This window comes from Ciona robusta, chromosome 13 (genome assembly GCF_009617815.1).
Source record: "Ciona robusta chromosome 13, ASM961781v2".
NCBI classification, from domain to species: Eukaryota; Metazoa; Chordata; class Ascidiacea; order Phlebobranchia; family Cionidae; genus Ciona; species Ciona robusta.
In genome coordinates, this window is record NC_143247.1 from 2,165,524 (window position 1) to 2,183,995 (window position 18,472).

General features: G+C 34.9%; 2 protein-coding genes and 1 long non-coding RNA gene across 3 annotated transcripts; 2 read left to right on the forward strand and 1 right to left on the reverse strand.

The window, feature by feature from the left end:
* The first annotated feature begins 1,350 nt into the window (after positions 1 to 1,350).
* LOC149725741 (uncharacterized) lies at positions 1,351 to 8,769 on the forward strand. The gene is made up of 12 exons (XM_089891015.1): positions 1,351 to 1,638; positions 2,103 to 2,262; positions 2,504 to 2,628; positions 2,931 to 3,122; positions 3,624 to 3,776; positions 4,195 to 4,278; positions 4,747 to 4,813; positions 5,443 to 5,529; positions 6,023 to 6,352; positions 6,574 to 6,709; positions 7,171 to 7,404; positions 7,902 to 8,769. The coding sequence occupies exons 1-12, from the start codon at positions 1,469 to 1,471 to the stop codon at positions 8,057 to 8,059; spliced, it is 1,896 nt and encodes a 631-aa protein (XP_089747141.1). The 5' UTR covers positions 1,351 to 1,468; the 3' UTR covers positions 8,060 to 8,769.
* Positions 8,770 to 9,395: 626 nt separating this feature from the next.
* Positions 9,396 to 16,733, reverse strand: LOC149725742 (uncharacterized). The gene is made up of 12 exons (XM_089891014.1): positions 16,513 to 16,733; positions 15,762 to 15,927; positions 14,884 to 15,002; positions 14,314 to 14,505; positions 13,974 to 14,099; positions 13,563 to 13,643; positions 13,119 to 13,191; positions 12,654 to 12,755; positions 11,903 to 12,253; positions 11,445 to 11,580; positions 10,723 to 10,956; positions 9,396 to 10,270 (listed from the first exon to the last, which is right to left on the reverse strand). Exons 1-12 carry the CDS (start codon positions 16,677 to 16,679, stop codon positions 10,044 to 10,046), a joined length of 1,974 nt encoding a protein of 657 aa, XP_089747140.1. The 5' UTR covers positions 16,680 to 16,733; the 3' UTR covers positions 9,396 to 10,043.
* Positions 10,171 to 14,136, forward strand: LOC149725743 (uncharacterized). The gene is made up of 3 exons (XR_016386334.1): positions 10,171 to 10,283; positions 12,648 to 12,764; positions 13,579 to 14,136. It is a non-coding gene; the product is annotated as an uncharacterized LOC149725743 (long non-coding RNA).
* Positions 16,734 to 18,472: the final 1,739 nt, after the last annotated feature.

An 18,472-nucleotide genomic window follows, 5' to 3' on the forward strand; every position in this document is an offset into this window, starting at 1 on the left:
CCTTGTGCCCGCTTACGAGTTACCATGTATGTTACCTTGTGGGTGATGTAGCCTACACTAGCTTACGAGGGAAAAACGCAGCCTACATTACAGTGTCTATATGCAAACAAGTAATGTACTGTACACCTACGTAGTTCAGTTAATGTTTGCATGTGCTCAGTCTGTATGTTTGCTAAGCTTTGCTACATTTGTGTACTGTAGGTACAACAATGGTTATAAGAAGGTATAATACGAGATAGCTTATAATAATAAGTCAATAGACTAAAAAGTTATCTTGCATTTGCTACCTATTTAGTACTGTTGGGTAAGATGGTTACCTTTACCGCATAATATTCCATATTTACTGATCGTGTTTTAACAAACAAATAACAACGCTCTTTTATAAGTGTGGGGATACGGTTATATAATTCTGTTAATATTCTTTGTTTACTACTGAATAGAACGGTAAAATAAGAAAAACATAGACTGTACTACTCAACACAATATAGTATCCTTTTTTTATGAATTTAGGCAGTTGGTCGGTTAAACATTTGGATTTTATAATGGTATGTGCTATATGTGTACAGTGCGCTAGCGCTAATGTTAAATTCGGGATTCCCCATTTTTTGCTCTCCCTTCAAAACTGTACCGTCTTGAACTTCTGCCTTTTGTGCGTAGAGTACAACAGAATACAAGAAGTTCGCTGGTACAAGCGTTTCTTGTATATCAGTATGTAGGTATATATAAACTGCGGACTAGCCTAGGCTATAGCCTACTGTTAAGTTAAAAACGTATTTATATTATAATTATTTCGTTTCTGATCGTATTTTACTGTTTTAAACAGTTAACAACGCTATTTTAGAGTCATGAAAATAGTTTGTATAATTCTGTAAATATGTTTTGTTTACTACCAAATGGGACAAGAAAAGAGAGTGAAAGCATGTCCTATCTTACCCCACCCTATTATATACAGTCCATAAAGTTTATATATGCCAAAGCAGTTGTATATGTAGCCTAACGTGGAAAGAGGAACTAAACTTTACATATAGGTTTAATAAGTTCCTCATATTTATTGTAAATCGTGTTATGAATTCATATAACTGGCAAAATACGTATTGTATAGGGTAAATATATAAGAGGATGGGGTAATATGGGACGCATCATATAGCAGGTTGGGGTAAGACGGCACATGTCCTTATTCTCTTTTCTTGTCCCATTTGGTAGTAAACAAAGAATATTTACAGAATTGTATAACCGTATCATCACGACTCTAAAATAGCGTTGTTAATTGTTAAAAACACGATTATGAAATATGGGATTTAGGTGCCTATATTATTCCATTACCCAACAGTACTATAGATTTAATTCCTAATATTTTGCAACGTAATTCTTGTTTAGGTGATTGGCAAACAACATTAGTACATGTTGTATATAGTTACTAGGTGGATATAGTAGTTCAACTGAAACTTGCTGGACTGTTTATAAAGCTATGGCTGCATTAAATGCAATTTCCCTTCGCGAGTTGTCTTTAGTAGACACCCAAAATACAGGCTTAATTGGGAAGGTGGTTGCAAAACGCTACCATGTTGATAAAGAACTTGGCAAAGGGAAATATGGCATTGCTTTGCAAGTTTCTGACAGAGAGGATAATAATATGAAGTAAGTCATGCTTGCGTTTTACCTAGAGGTAATGGGTTCAAGGTTCATTGCTGCTACCTTTGTGGGTGTGTGTGTCTTTGCGCAAAACACTTTATTAATGGCAATTGCTTCAACCCAGTGGTCACTAATGGGTTGTCCAAATTATCAGACATACATAAAAAAACAAAAAGTTATAAATGCGGAAACTTATAAGCGGCACAAGGTGTATGAAACAAAACACTGTGTTATAACGAATGTCATTGCCCTACCAAACAAAGATAAATTTGTTACATTCATTAACCCTACAATTGTAACATACAAGGTATTAAGGTAACTCGTAAGCTGGCACGAGGTGTATGAACACCCGTGTTATAACGACTGTCGTTTTTCGGCCACGCGAGGATAAAGTAAGTTACATTCTTTCATTCAATTGTATTTACACCCCATGCTCACTGCTTGGCGCAAATTAAACTGTACATTTGCAGGAAAGTTTTGAAGCGTGTACAAATTGCGAGTTGCAGAGATATCCAAACAGTTAGGCAAGAAGCTGGAATTTTAAGTTCTCTTAACCACAAGTATATTGTACAATTTCTCAGCAGTTTCTTTGATGGTGATTGGTTCTGTATTATAATGGAACTGTGTGAGGTATGGATTAAGTATTTGCATCTATTCTATATGGGTGAAGTCCCAAAATGGACAAATCCAAAATTGCTTTTTTTATAATAATTTTTCCCTATGTTTAACAACTATGAGTGTAACTGCCTTTTAACAATATCACTCAAAATTGTTCAAGTGCATTCATGCATGTTATGTTCTCTGTCAAGTTATAACTTTAAAAACTGTAACACATGTATGCAACAATATAATAGAATCTTTATTTTTTCAGGGTGGGACACTGGCCACAAAAATTGAATATGCAAAATCTGAACAATTACCAATTGACGCTCAGGATATTTTGAGATGGACATATCAAGTGTTAGATGGTCTACAATATGCACACAGTCGTGACAAGTATGATATATATATATATATAATTATATATTTGTACTGTTATAGTATGGGTCATGTCTTTACATATACATTTTTGTTTAATTTTTTTAATTTGTTTAAATTAAACACAACTAAATTTGAGTTAACTTATACTGTATTGTGGGTAAAACAAATTTTACATAGCATTTTCAATAAAATTTGTATGCATTAAAAAAATTGAAACGCATAACAAAAATTAATTGTATTTAAAATATGATGTATTTAATAAATGTTATTTGAGAATGCTAAAAAGGCCAAAAAAAATTTTTTTTTTATCCAAAAAGAAAAGTCTTACATCGGGACATAAAACCGTCAAATATTTTGTTGGTTGGCAATGACGCTAAGTTGTCAGATTTTGGTTGCTCAAAACAACTGGATGCATCAACATATCAAGCATCTAGTATAGTAGGAACGATTCTATACCTTGCCCCTGAAGTTCATAATGACCAGGTTTACAGCGACAAATCGGACGTATGGTATGTTTTAATAAAGTATATTTTGATACATATGCGGTAACTTGTAAGCTGGCATTTAATAAAGTATATTTTGAATGGTATATATGGGGTAACTTATAAGCTGGCACGAGGTGTATTCTATAGTACATTTTGATTTTTTCTGTAGCACATTTCTATTTCTTCTCTTGTCTTTTTCTAGTGCCCCGCCACGCGAGGATAAATAATTTATATTCATTGATTTCGATAATTTTGGAAGGGCACAAGGTGTATGAATCAGAACATTAATGTTATAACAACTGTCGTTGCCCCGCCGCGCTAGGATAAATAAGTTTTCATTAAACAGACCACCCGTGTTATATTGACTGTCATTACCTCGCCATGCGAAGATAAATAATTACATTAATTCATTCATAACTAAAAAGCAGGCACGATGTGTATGAAACAGAACACCTGTGTTATAACGACTGTCATTACCCCGCCTAGCGGGTATAAACAATTACATTCATTCATTCATTTATTCAGGTCAGTAGGATGTATCTTATATGAGCTTTTTACCTTGCAACCAATCTGTGGGTCTGCAGCTGTTGCAATGCAAATAATTCCATACCTAAAGCACATGGATACTATGCCCACTCCTACATTGCCAGATGAACGTTTCCAGGATTTGTTTTTAAGGTGAAAGAGACATATGATTATGTGATTAGAATTATAGGCGCCAAACCTGGGGTGGCAGGGGTGCAGACCTACCCTAGAATTTTTCTGCACTAGATTGATCAGTAAAAATTACAACCAATAAGTTAGATTTGTTTCATAGGAATGTGTGTCCAACTATCTCTGCCTTCCCTGCGCTTATTGAGTTATAGTTGTAAGTTTGTAATTATACAGAAGGTACACATTATGTATTCATACACCTCATGCTCGCTGTTGATTTATAGCATGGGTGTCTTCTTATACATCAGACACACATTGTGTATTCATACACCTCATGCTCACTGTTAAGTTAGAACATGGGTGTCTTCTTATATACCAGACAGAAAGAGTGTATATATTTAGCATTGTTTAAGTCTATAAAACTAAATTAAAATACTTACAGAATGATGGAAAAGGATCCAAGAAACAGGGCAAGTGCTGCTGAAGTTTTAGAAGACCGCCATTTTGAAGTTTTTCAAACCAATAAGTAAGTCATTTTGCTATATGATATTTAATATGGAAAATGATCATTTTTAAGAACTTTGAGTTTAGCTCAGATGCGGCCGAAACACCAAATTGTTTGCATATGCCTAATTGGAACTTCTTTGCAACCATTGTGGGCGTATGTATCCTAGAGCAAGACACCTAACAGCATTTGCTCCAACCCAGTGGTTACTAATGGGTTGTCCAAACTGTCAGCCAAACATTAAAAAAAAACTTATCTCAAAACAATCACCTTGAAGTTACATACATGGCAACTCATGAGGGAGCATCAGGTGTATGGAACAAAACAACCATTTAAAACCCCTGCCTTACCCAGTAAAGATAAATAATACACTAAATTCAAACTGAAAACGTAGTCTAAAATTATGTGTGTGTGTCCATTATTTTTTACAACCATTAGTGATTATTTAGTTTTGTTTAATATTTGTTAAAATTTCCATAATTATTTCAGTGGTTCTAACGCTGGATCAGAAGGATTGACAATAGAACTTGTGGATGATGACCCCAGCAACCAAATGGTGAGAAAATCTTTTTTTTGCATTTCCTACGTATGTATAAATGAATGTAACTTACTTTATCCTGGCATGGCCGAAAAAGGACAGTCGGAACAACCAAATGGCGAGACAATCTATATTTTTGCATTTTTAAGGCTAAAATCAGATTAATTAAAACAGCAAAGAGAAGGGAGTTAGGCAAAAAACAATAATTGTTAAAACATGCTTCAGGTAAAAACTACTTAAGTAAAAGTGTAAAAAAACATGGCTGCTAAACCTTTAGTTTGAGTTATGATCATATGCCTGTCATTTTATAACATGTAGCTCTGTGCAGAGAGCTTCCAGTTTTTCCTAAATAGGTGCTTAAGTTTGGCTTGTTTTAAAGGTAATTCATCAATGCAGCTTCACCCTACCCATTGGGAGAGCTTCAAGTATTCCCTAACCCCTAAGTACTTGAACCAACATACAAAACAGTCTGACTTATTACATTGTAAAAGTAATGTAATGTAACTTACTTTATTCTTGCGTGGCCAGAAAATGACGGTAGTTATAACACGGCTGTTCTGTTCCATACACTTAGAGCCAGCTTACGAGTTACCATGTATGTTACTCTTTAAGTAACTAAAGTAAATTTTTAAGTAACTTTCTTACAGGAAGGCACTTGTGTAATTTGGATGCCTGGTAATGTGGTATTGCCTACAGGAGATTTGGCAAGCCTTTCACCATATGGGAGTTTCAGGGTAAGTAGTACTGCTTTACTTGTTGAGGAAAATATGCACTTATGTTGTTCCATTACAGGCACCTAACATGGGTATACATACATGCCATGGAATAGGTTATATCTGGGTACACAAAATAATGGGGTAATAACACACCAATTAAAGGCAATAACCTGAGCATATGGCCCAAAGAGCACCCTGCTATTCCAAAAGATAGACGCCTATATGTCCAATGCCATGGTTATGTTAGGGTGTTAGCGCGTTTAGCACACCTGCCTCTAGTCCAGAGGATACAGGGGTCAAAACTTGCTGCTATCATTTTTGGCCTGTGTGTCCTTTTTGGGCCTGGGGGTTATAAAGACCAATAAAAGTTGTATAAAGACAATTACCCACAAAGTTACATATGTTATGTTTGGTTGGGACGTTTTAAAACTTGTTAACTTCCTAAGACATATGTGTTACAAACTGTCAGTAGGGGATTAATAAATGTAACGCACTCATTCCTTTCTTACAGCAAGCAGTAAATCAATACAGCACTCAAAGCTTAAACCCCAGCTGCCTCGGATTCTTAAGGCCTTCACGGCTTATACCCTGCCAGCTAAAACAGTATAATGCTAAAGAAGAAAAAATGCTACAAACAGCCATTTGCAAATCTGTCAAGCTAGCATTGGAGCAGGGTGACAAGGAAATGTACAATTCAATTGCATTCACTTTGCCTTTGGATAAATTGAACTACCCTGCGGAAAAAGTTGCACGATGGCTGCAAGATGAGTTTCGTCGTTTTCGACCGTTTTATTTGAAAACTGTGAATCTTGTTTTGGATCCAAACCATAAAGATGCTCAGGTAAATACAACAAATGTGTCTGGTGTATAAGAAGATGCTCATGTTATAACTTGACAGTAAGCATGACGTGTATGAATACACCATGTGTGTCTGGTGTATAAGAAGACACCCATGTTATAACTGGACAGTGAGCATGAGGTGTATAAATACACCATGTGTGTCTGGTGTATAAGAAGACACCCATGTTATAAATCAATAGTGAGCATTAGGTGTATTTACAGAAGTGTCGAGATGTCTTCAGCATCACACCATGTGAGATTGGTAACGTGGTAGTTTCAGTCTTCTGTGGTGACATCACTACTTTAAAATGTGGTGCAATTGTCAATAGTACAGATGGGAACTTTCAACTTTCAACTGGTATGTAATTAAACACAAAAGCCCTTGCAAAGAGTTTGTGGGTTCAAGGCTCGTCAATGCTATCATTGTGGGCGTATGTGTCTTTGGGCAAGACACTTAACGGCAATTGCTCCAACCCAGTGGTCACTATTTGGTGCCTAAATTGTTGCTTTGCAAAAGAGCAAAAAAAACAGTAGCCTATTAAGTTACATATGTGGTAACTCGTAAGCGGGCACAAGTTGTATGAAACAGAACACCGGTGTTATAACAACTGTCATTGCCAGCCATGCGAAAATAAATAAGTTAAATTTATTCATTCTTGTATGAACGACTGAATAAATAAATGTAACTTTTTTTTTATAAAACAGAACACCTGTGGTAAAACGACTATCGTTGTTTTACCACACAGATTAAAATAAGTTACATTTATTTATGACTTTAAAATCTTCATTTCTTCATTCGTTCATTTATTCCATTTTCAGGGGATCTATCTCAAACAATTTATGACAAAGGTGGGCAATTGTTAAAAACAGAGGCAGCAGCCAATCCCTCAGCGCACATGCGTATGACTAGTGGCGGTAATATGGCAGATATACAAAGCATTCACCATATTCACAGTTCTAGCCTTGGTGATGTACGCAATCTGGTTTTAGAGGCGCTGAATGCAGCAAATGAAGAGAAGAATAAGTCAATTGCTATTCCAGCTATTGGAACAGGTAATTAAGGATTGGTAGTAAATACATATTTTGTTTAGTGTATAAAAAGACCTATGTTATAATTTGACAGTGAGCATGAGGTATATGAATCCACAAAGTGTGTCTGGTGTATAAGAAGACACCCATGTTATAATTCAACAGAGAGCATGAGGTGTATGAATACACCATGTGTGTCTGGTGTATAAGAAGACACCCATGTTATAACTCAACAGTGAGCATGAGGTGTATGAATACACCATGTGTGTCTGGTGTATAAGAAGACACCCATGTTATAACTCAACAGTGAGCATGAGGTGTATGAATACACCATGTGTGTCTGGTGTATAAGAAGACACCCATGTTATAACTCAACAGTGAGCATGAGGTGTATGAATACACCATGTGTGTCTGGTGTATAAGAAGACACCCATGTTATAACTCAACAGTGAGCATGAAGTGTATGAATCCACAAAGTGTGTCTGGTGTATAAAAATAACAGTGTTCTTGTCTTTCTACAGGTAATTTGCATTATGATCCTGCTAAAGTAGCTCAAGCTATTCGAGGTGCTTTAGAAGATTTTGTTAAAAATACTGAGTTTTCAGCAATTAAAGAAGTCTATATTGTGATATTTCAACCAGAAATGCTAGCTGCATTCCAGCAAAATATATGCTATTAATTGCCCACAAGTCTTTTTTTACACCAAATGAGTTAGTTTATAATCTTTATACTTGTATGGCAGGGCAATGACAGTTGTTATAATACAGGTGTTCTGTTTCATACACCTCTTGCCTGCTTACAAGTTACCACCTATGTAACTTTGTGGGTAATTTTATGGCTGATAATTTGGACAACCCATTAGTGATCTCTCTGTTTGGGTTATTGCCATTAAGTGCCTTGCCAAAAAACACACACATGTGTTCAACTATTCAGTGAAATGAATGTAACTTGTTTTATCCTCGCGTGGCCGAAAAACGACAGTCGTTATAAAACGGGTGTTCTGTTTCATACACCTCGTGCCCACTTACGAGTTACCATATATGTTACTTTGGGGGTAAAAAATGATATATCATTTTAATAATATATATCTTTGTAAATACAACATTTTACTAATGTATCTTCAATATTTTATATATATAGGGGTTAAAATGGCAAAGCCAGATAATTACTTTTAAAATAGATATATATACAAAACAAAATCAATCAAAATAAATGGCTTATTATCATTGCAACTAAACCTACAATTAGTAAGCCATCTGACGAATAATAGAGTAATACTTTTTTATATAATAATGTATTGTTTTTATTACGTTCATTTTTAAAAGCTATCTTATAAATGATAATTTAATTTGTGCTTTTTTTGTAAATAAAATTGTCATAATTGTAAAAGCCAGTCTTGTTTAAACGAATTAGTTTTAAATCTAAATAAACCAAAGCAGTGGATATAATTTGCAAGTCTAGAAAAAAGTTGTGTGTTTTAAAAAGCAATTTTCAACGGTTTATTTGGTATGGAAAAACGCACGGTTGTGCATTTTCGACGTTTTGTATGCCATTTAGCAAGGCAAGAAGTCTATTTACAACATTTTAATTATGGCTGGTAGCAGAAGTAACAGAATATTAAAAAAAAAAACAGTTTGACTTTTTAAAACCCGCGCCTTTTTACAAAAACGCTGCAATACGAATTTGGCTGACACGAGTGATTGAGTCGGATTCGAAAATAGACCTTTAATTAGACAAAATGCGATCCTAACTAGTCAGGTTATTTTACCTCGCCCGAAAGCCGATTGGAATTTTTGATTTTGGGCAGCATATTTATAAAGTATATTCGTCACCACAGGGGTTTAATTTGCACATAAAATTTACACCTGCATTTTGAAAAATTTAAAGTTTACGACCGTTTAAATTTCCCACTATTTTAAATTATATACTAGCCTATACGTTTAATACAGTGCCTGCCGTTTTGTAATTCTATAAAACATATCTTTTATATCTAGTGTTGAACACGAAACTTAGTAGGCAGTAATATGTGCTTTTATTGTAGATTAAAAACAAGATGTATACGTAGACGAAAAGGGCGCGCAATACTATATACAAACGAAAACGAAAAGGCGCAACTAAATGGTAAATAAAATGAAACATACAGGTGTTATGGGCCATTAATGTTTATCATATTTTTCCTGTAATTTAGCAGTAATAAAGGCAATATATATAAACAATGTTGTAGAGAAAATTGCATATAAAGTTTTCATTGAATATAAATGAATAAATGTAACTTATTTATCTTCCCCCCTGGCGGAAACGACAGTGTTCTAACATGGGTGTTCTGTTTCATACACCTCATGCCGGCCTAAGAGGTACCATATATACCATACTTGATAAATAATACGCTTATACAAAATATAGTAAGGCTTTAATCAAACGGTTTACTAATGCTGACATAAATACTGTTTTTGTTTAAACTTAATGAGTACATTTTTCACAATTTAACATATTTTGGTTCTTAAATTGTCCTGCCTTCTTTTGCACCATTGTTTTTAAAAGGTAAACAAAATGGGTTAACGCACGTATTTAACTTTGTGGGTAAGAATTTTTAGCAGAAATTTTTAATATTTTTAAATGTATGGCTAACATATCTCAATACATTCGAAAAAAGTGGTTAAAAATTATGAAATTGAGCATTTTTTGGGGTTTCCGCCCTTTTCCAATAATTGTCGCAGTTCTGGGTCAATAGCATTGCATAAAATCTGCTGAAAATCTGACAGCATTATTGCTTGGTATACAACAACTGTAATTTGACGCAGGTTTTTAGCATTTGGGTAACTTTGAGAGAACTTTTCAATTGCGAGGCGAATACAATTGGCTGATATGTGAACTTCAAGCCCAAGATCACCTAGATACATTATGTAAGTTAAAAATAATAAATGGAATAATTGAATAAATGAATGTAGCTTGCCTTTACTGGCGTGGCTTGGAAATGACAGTCATTATAACACAGGTGTTCTGTTTCATACTTCTCGTGCCCGCTTACGAGTTACCATGTATCAGATTCATGTTACTTTGTAGATGATAATTTTTTTATAAATGGCTGATAATTTGGACTACCCATTAGTTATCACTGGGTTAGAGCAATTGCTGTTAAATTTCTTGCCCAAGGACACATACGCCCACAACGGTAGCAGTGACGAGCCTTAAGCCTATTACCTCTGCATTACAGGCAGGCGCACTAACCACTTTGCCAAGTTCTGGCTATGTAATTTTAATAATAATAGTAATAACATTATTTGTGTCTTCAATAATGGTTGCAAAGATTTAATTTTAGTTTATTTTATTATTTGATTCCACCTGTTCCAATTGCTGGTATAGCAACAGTATGCATTTCCAGTTGTTCTGCTACATTTAATGCTGCAACTAATTTTTCCACCAAGTTGCTTTTGTTTACAGCTATATGTAGTATGTATTGGACCAAGGTTATGTCACCACCGGTAGTGACTACTACACCGTCAACTTTTTTGGTGGCACTTAATTCTGCGGCAATTACCGCACCCCCTCTGCTGCGAACAGCAGGCGCCAGTGTCCCTGAAAAGTAGATTTTAACGATTTAATAATTTTAGCTTGTTTATCCTATCGTGGCAGGGCAATGACAGTCGTTATAACACGGGTGTTCTGTTTCATACACCTCGTGCCTGCTTCAGAGTTACCACATATGTAACTTTGTGAACAGATGAACAAATGTAACTTGTTTATTTAGGGGCAACGGCGGTTGTTATAACACGGATGTTCTGTTTTTTTACACCTCATGCCTGCTAACAAGTTACTTCATATGTAACTTAATAGACAGTTATTTCCCATATGCCTAATGCTTGATGACTTAAACAATTTTATCAGCATTATAAATATTAGAGTTGTTATAATATAGGTTCATTCCCACCAAAACAAGTTTTTTTTACATATATAGTAACTCGTAGGCGTGCACAAGGTGTAAGAAACAAAACACCTTTGTTATAACAACTGCCAATACCCCACCAGCCACCATGCAAGGGAAAATAAGTTACATTTATTATTACCTTGATTCATTTTATACTGTGGATCACAACTGTCAATTATTGCATCACAATCTTCACTTATGACATCACCACAGTGAATTTTCACTTTTAGTTTTCCAATAGTTGTCTCAGTTTCGTTAAAAACACAGGAAATAACCTGAAATATTTTTTTTAATAATTCTCACCCAGAGGTAATGGGTCAAGGCTCGATGCTGCTATCGTTTGAGGCAACAAACGCCATTTTCTCCAACCCAGTGGTCAAAAATGTGTTGTCCAAATTATCAACCATACATCAAATAACAAAAAAGAAAAAATACAAAAATATTCACCCACAAAGTAACATACATGGTAACTCGTAAGCTGGCACGAGGTGTATAAAACAGAAAACCTGTGTTATACCGACTGTCTTTTTCTAGCCACCTTTATTTATAATACATTACATTTATACATAATGCCTAATAGCAAGAGCAGATTCATACCTGTAAAGCAAATATGTCTGTTGGAAAAATGACCAATCTTATGTTCTTTAAATTAGTCGTCCGAAACGCTCTGAACTCATCTTGCATCCAACGAGCTATTTCTTCAATAGGATACTCCATGCCCCCTGCCCCCATAGCGCAAAACGATATCGTCGAAAACCCATTTCCCTCTGCATTTTCAAGGCATTTTTTTACTGCCGCGGAATAGTTTTTTTTTATTTTTTCAGACTTTTCTTCATTGTAATGCTCCATAAGTACAATGTATACACGAATGCATGGAAGTTGGTGGCTATTAACTTGAACAACAGACCACATATCTGGTTTTGATGCAGCACTGGCGTTACAATCGTCCTGTTATTAAAATTTAAATTAGTTGTGGTTGATTGAGCGTAAAAAAAATGATTTTAAAGTAAAATTGTCAGAGAAGCTAAATTAGAATACTTCTTAGGTGTATTTATAAATATCCTTTTTTTGGTAAAAGTTAAATCATTGGTGTCTTCTTCTACACCAGATACTTGTTATTTTTTGTCTCCTTTTATGCCTCATGCCCACTGAAGATGGGACACCTTTTTCATTCTATTTTCTCGTCTAATTTGGTAGTAAACAAAGAACATTCAAAGAGTTATAAAACCAACTCACATAGACCGTTGTTAATTGTTTAAAACACGATCAAGATGTTTGAATATTATGTGCTAAAGGTGTCGCCCCCACCCTACTATTTATATATATATATTTTTTTTTTCAGAATCACCTGCAACTCTTTTCCTGCTGCTTTTAGAACAGCGCCAGCCAATGGAGAATTTCCAAGATTTGTTAAATCTTGTTTCGCAACGCCAATTACAATTGCATCTACCTAAAAGAGGTAAAAGAAATCAATGAATGTGACTTATTTCGCATGGTCAGTAATAATAGACCTTATATTACGAGTTGTCTGTTTCATACACTTTGTGCATGCTTAAGAGTTATAAAGTATAAGATTTTGTTGTTTTTTTTTGTCTAGGTTACAATTTAGACAGCCTATTAATGACCACTGGATCAGAGAAATTGCTATTATAAGTCATACCCCAAAGACACATACACCCACAATGGTAGCAGCGCCAAACCTTGAACTCGTAACCTCTGGGTTAGAGGCACGCTAACCATTGAGTCATAGCACATATTATACATATGTCATGTATTTATGTATATAAATATGAGTTTAATATTAAAACCTTACATTTTCTTTAGTAATGTCTCCTTTAAAAAGGTTTACTTCTGCTCGAGGAACCATTCGAACTTCAATGTCAGAACTAAAAGGATAAAAATTTGAAAATATATATAAATATATATATTATATAGCTATGCTGGTTTGTGGTTTCAAACTTGACAGTGAGCATGAGGTGCATAAATAGACCATGTGTGTCTGGTGTATAAAAAGACACCCATGTTATAACTCCAAAGTGAGTATGAGGTGTATGAATACACCATGTGTGCCTGGTGTATAAGAAGACACCTATGTTACAACTTAACGGTAAGCATGAGGTGTATGAATACACCGTGTGTGTCTGGTGTATAAGAAGACACCTATGTTATAACTGGATAATGAGCATGGGAGGTGAATGGACCCATAAATTTACAATAAATAATTTGAAGCTAAAAGTAAATACATTCTTACTCTTACTTTTTCCTTATATTAGAAAACACTGGATCCTTTAGAATGTCAATTGCATTGCATCTTTGATCTGTCTGTCTCACCAACATCCTAAAATGTAAGTTATTTTATTTATATATATATACAGTATATGATAACAGTAACAAGGCATATTATGTACAGTGTATATTTATATGTATCAATGTATGTATAATTGTCATTACCCTGACACCCAGAGTGCTGCAACCTATTAGTGACCACTGGGTTGGAGAAATGTCTGTTAAGTGCCTTGCCCAAGGACACATACGCCCACAATTGTAGCAGCGTCAAACCTTAAACCCGTATTTCATAAAAACTAAATTTCAAAGCAAAATATTTTGGTACAAAAATGCAGTACCAGACAGTAACAGAAAATTGCATTAGCAGGTTTAGCAGCGTTACTTTGACAGAATTCTTTGGTGTGCTTGGTTGGGCAGCGTAGGTAAATTTCCAGTTACAATAGCTGCTATATTCGTCCCAAATGGGTGCTTGAGTGTACATATCTCATAAAAAACAACACCAAGGGACCTGAAACGATGTATTAATAAAACATACTGAGTGCAGAGTGATTTAGGTTTAGAATTAGTCAGACAGTTTTTGTTATTAAGACAGGAAGTAATATGAATGTCGTTTTGAAAGATATAGTGTATATAATAGTGTAGAGGTAATTTTATGTTTACTGTTGAGTTATAACATTGGTGTCTTTTTATACACCAGACACACGAAATTATAAAGTCTGTACCAAATGTCGCATTTTGTGCTGTATAGCTTCTCCTCTAAAATCTCAGGCGCCACATATAGAATAGTCCCAGCCAATGTTTTAGTTAGGTATTCTTGTACGTCCAGCTTTTTGGAGACGCCAAAATCGGTCAGTTTTACGTCTCCGCCTTTTAAAAGTACGTTCGCTGGCTTTAAGTCTCTGTGTAAAACTTTTCTGGAATATAAAAAGTAGCTTTGCTAATCTGTATTAAAAGTACAATAATGAATGTAACTTATTTATCCTTGCGTGGCGAAATAATGACTGTTTTTATAGCATAGGTGTTTTGTTTCATACACCTTGTGCCCTCTTTCGAAGTACCATATATGTAACTTTGTGGGTGATAAAGTGTGCCTATACATAGTGCACATTAGTAGCTTAGGATAAGATGTTTTCATTCTCTTTTACCGTCCCATTTGGTAGATAACAGAATTATGAACCGTATCCTCGCGACTCCATAAGAGCGTTGTTAATTACTAACTGATCAGGAAATATGGGACACTATGTGCTAACGGTATCATCTTAACCTACAGTACTATACATACGTATTCTTACTTAGTGTGCAGATAATTCAGTGCACATAAAAGCTGGTAAGCAATCTTTTCAACCATTTGATCCCCAAACGCACGGTCCGACTTTTCTAGTTTTTCTATCTGGTCTGCTAAGTCTCCGCCCTTTAATAAAAAGAGTATGAAGTAATAATCTAGAGCTTGACAGTGAGCATAAGGTGTATGAATACACCATGTGTGTCTGGTGTAAAAGAAGATACCCATGTTATAATTCAACAGCGAGCATGAGGTGTATGAATACACCATGTGTGTCTGGTGTATAAGAAGACGCCCATATTGTAAGCAAGTTGTATGAATACTCCATGTAAGCATAAAGTAAACAGCCCTGTAAAATATGTGGCCAATATAGGTTGTGTAATGCCATTGTGTAGTAATATAATACCAGCGGTTTCCCTAATTTGCATATATGCCTACGCGTGACGCAGACAACGTAATTGTGTTCTTTGTTACTTGGCAAAAAACAGTTGCTAATAACTTAACAGCTAAAAGGGCATACAGATACAGTTAATTCAGGACCACAATAAAATCCATATATTCTCAAAGTTTGGGTTAAGATGGTCGATGTTGTAATCTCTTTTAATATCCCATTTGGTAGCAAACAAAGATTATTTACAAAATTATAAAACCGTATCCTCACGACTCTAAAGGGCCGTTGTTAATTGTTTAAAACACGATTAGGAAAGATGGGATTTTAAAGTATTATTCTTTGTTTACTACTATCAAATGAGACAATAAAAGTGAATGAAAACCTGGACCATCGTAAGCGGGCAGAAGGTGTATGAAACAGAACACCCGTGTAGGCCGTGTTATAACGCCTGTTGTCGCTATGTGAGGATAAATAAGTTACATACACGCATAGGTTACCTCGCAATATTCTGATATTATACAGAATATATTTTTGTCGAAAAAGCTCTCGTGGAACTTTACAATGTACGGATGGCTCAGTTTTGCCAATAAAGCAGCTTCTGTTCGAACTACCGACTTGTTTCCTATGTTTTCCGTTTCGACCATAACACGTTTTAGGACCTTTCTGTAAAAAAGAACAGTACTCTATAGGGTAAGATGGATACCGTTAGCATGTAATGTCATATTTCGTAACCGTGTTAACAACACGAACAGAATGTTTAGAAATTATGTGCTAAAGGTGTCCCGTCTTCCCCCACAGTACTATATAGTTATTTTGCTTTATGCTCTGTTGCAGTTTTATAAACAATCCTTTTAGAACAGTTTGTAAACTTTGCCAAAGTGAGTAAAGGCAGATGTATTGTTTCTAAATTAAAGAGCTTTGAATGTGGCACAATTGAAACGGTATAAAATTACAGGCTTTATCATTCCAGGTAAACAATGACCAAAACAGGGTATGTAGTAGGGTGGGGAAGATGGGACACCTTTAGCACACAAAATCCAAATATCCTGATCGTGTTTCAAACAATTACCAACGCTATTTTAAGAGTTGTGAGCATACGGTTATGTACGATTATTCTGTAAATATTCTTTATTTACCACCAAATGGAAGGAGATAATAGAATAAAAAGGTGCCCCATCTCCCCCCACCCCACTATATTTAATAAAACAAATTACGTATAATTAGAAAAAATGTGAGTAAATTACTTACTTCGGCGCATTTTTAGGAGCTTTTTTATCCACTGCCAAATAAGCTGCGCCAAAACCGCCTTTCCCAATTAGTTTTTCAAGATGGTATTGATTATTTATCGTAGTACCAACTGCGCCTTTCGCTTGTATATCGTCCAGGATAAACTTCAACAGCTGAATTGCCTCCATTTTAAAACTATGCTAAAAATTGGAGTGCATTCTGTGGTAGAAATTATAATGGTTATGGCGTAAGTAGGATACAAATTGTTATATATATGTTTGAATTTTGAATCCATTGAATGTAACTTGTCTATTCCCGCGTGGCGGGGCAACGAAAGTCGTTATAACACGAGTGTTCTGTTTCATAACACTTAGTGCCTGCTTATAGGTTACCACATATGTAACTTTGTTGGTGAATATAAATGAGGTCTCAAACGTGTTATAACGAATTTCGTGGCCCTAAAACACAAATATAATTAAGTTACAGAACATTTCAATTCACTTTATTACTATCGTAGTTTTGCGGCAATAACCTAAACTCAAACAAGGCCTATTGAATTTTCTATTTACTTTTAAACACTCGGCAAACACACACGTAGGCACAGACATGCTTTAAAAAGTTACGAGCCAATAAAATCCGAACACATTCATAATACAGTACTGTAGGGTAAGATAGATACCGTTAGCACATAATATCCCATATTTCCTAATCGTGTTTTAAACAATTAACCACGTTATTTTAGAGTTGTGAGGATACGGTTATATAATTCTGTAAATGTTATTTGTTTACTACCAAACGGGCTGATAAAAGAATACAAAAACATCTTTCTCCGGCCTGTTATACAATTTAGTAAGGTCTAATATGCGTTGATACGTTTAACCGAAACTAGGAATCAAAGTTACTGTAAATGATTAACTGAAAATAAAAATGCTCTGTTAATTATTACCGTTTAGCAAGTAAGCATATGTTTGTTCTTAGTCTGTTTAACTCAGTGGTTCTTAAACTTTTTTTATATGCTTTACCATTTTAACAAAGATGCTTTTCAGATTCAGACCCAATATGTAATATGGCGCTCATTTATTAAAAAGCGAAAACAACTAATTACATCGGTTATATTTAATGCGACGGATGCGCTTGCTTTTTGGCAACGAATTGTTCAATGTCTGGTAAAGTACTATACAATTGGCACAATTTTTCTGTCCCGTCAACTGATGTGGATTTTGATTGGTAGCTCATTTACCCTCTAAATACGAGGAATTTACCCCCAGGGGTAAATTTACCCCAGTTTAAGAAACGCTGGACTTTAACTAGTTGTCAAAATAGCGTCTACGATAAGTTAGTTTTCGGTATCTATCTTACCCCACAGTACTATATACAAAAACTAACTGGGTGACGCACTTATTTTTTAACTAGTAACATTCCTAAAACGTCTGAACTAAATCTTTGTACAGTAATTGCAAAATATGTATAACGAATACATAAAACACAAAAACCGACAAATACTTAAAAAGCTTTTTCAACCATAACGACACTGTACAGATACAACTAAAACTTATACAAAAGCTATTGCAAAACGTGTATAAAGCGACGTTGGTATAAAGTAATAACGTATATACATAACTCACAAAAAACGACAAAATACTTTGAAACATTTTGCAATCGTAATAACACTGTACAGATACACCTAAAACTTATCAAATGAATTGCAAAATATTTACAACGAGTACATATGCTATTAAAAATCGCCTAAGTACTTAAAAAGCTTTGCAATCGTAACAACACTGTTTAAATACACCTAAAACTTACAAAAGTAATTGCAAAATATTAGCAACGCATACACAATGAAAATCATTGCGTTCAAAACAACAGCCAAGACGCTGCTCGTATGCTTTTGTACACAGACTCTAGCCAAATGCGGTGGTTTCCCTACTTTTAAAACCTGGTACTTCCCCGTTCGTTTAATTCCCTGGTTTCGCTGTAG

What these genes read in the sequence shown, in the direction of transcription:
- LOC149725741 (XM_089891015.1), top strand. Translation starts at nt 1,469, where the DNA reads ATGGCTGCATTAAATGCAATTTCCCTTCGCGAGTTGTCTTTAGTAGAC. An exon ending in TTATAATGGAACTGTGTGAG is followed by an intron (nt 2,263 to 2,503) that starts GTATGGATTAAG and finishes TTATTTTTTCAG; the next exon opens with GGTGGGACACTGGCCACAAA. An exon ending in AGCGACAAATCGGACGTATG is followed by an intron (nt 3,123 to 3,623) that starts GTATGTTTTAAT and finishes TCATTTATTCAG; the next exon opens with GTCAGTAGGATGTATCTTAT.
- LOC149725742 (XM_089891014.1), bottom strand. Translation starts at nt 16,679, where the DNA reads ATGGAGGCAATTCAGCTGTTGAAGTTTATCCTGGACGATATACAAGCG. An exon ending in GCTCCTAAAAATGCGCCGAA is followed by an intron (nt 15,928 to 16,512) that starts GTAAGTAATTTA and finishes TCTTTTTTACAG; the next exon opens with AAAGGTCCTAAAACGTGTTA. An exon ending in AGCACAAAATGCGACATTTG is followed by an intron (nt 14,100 to 14,313) that starts GTACAGACTTTA and finishes ACATCGTTTCAG; the next exon opens with GTCCCTTGGTGTTGTTTTTT.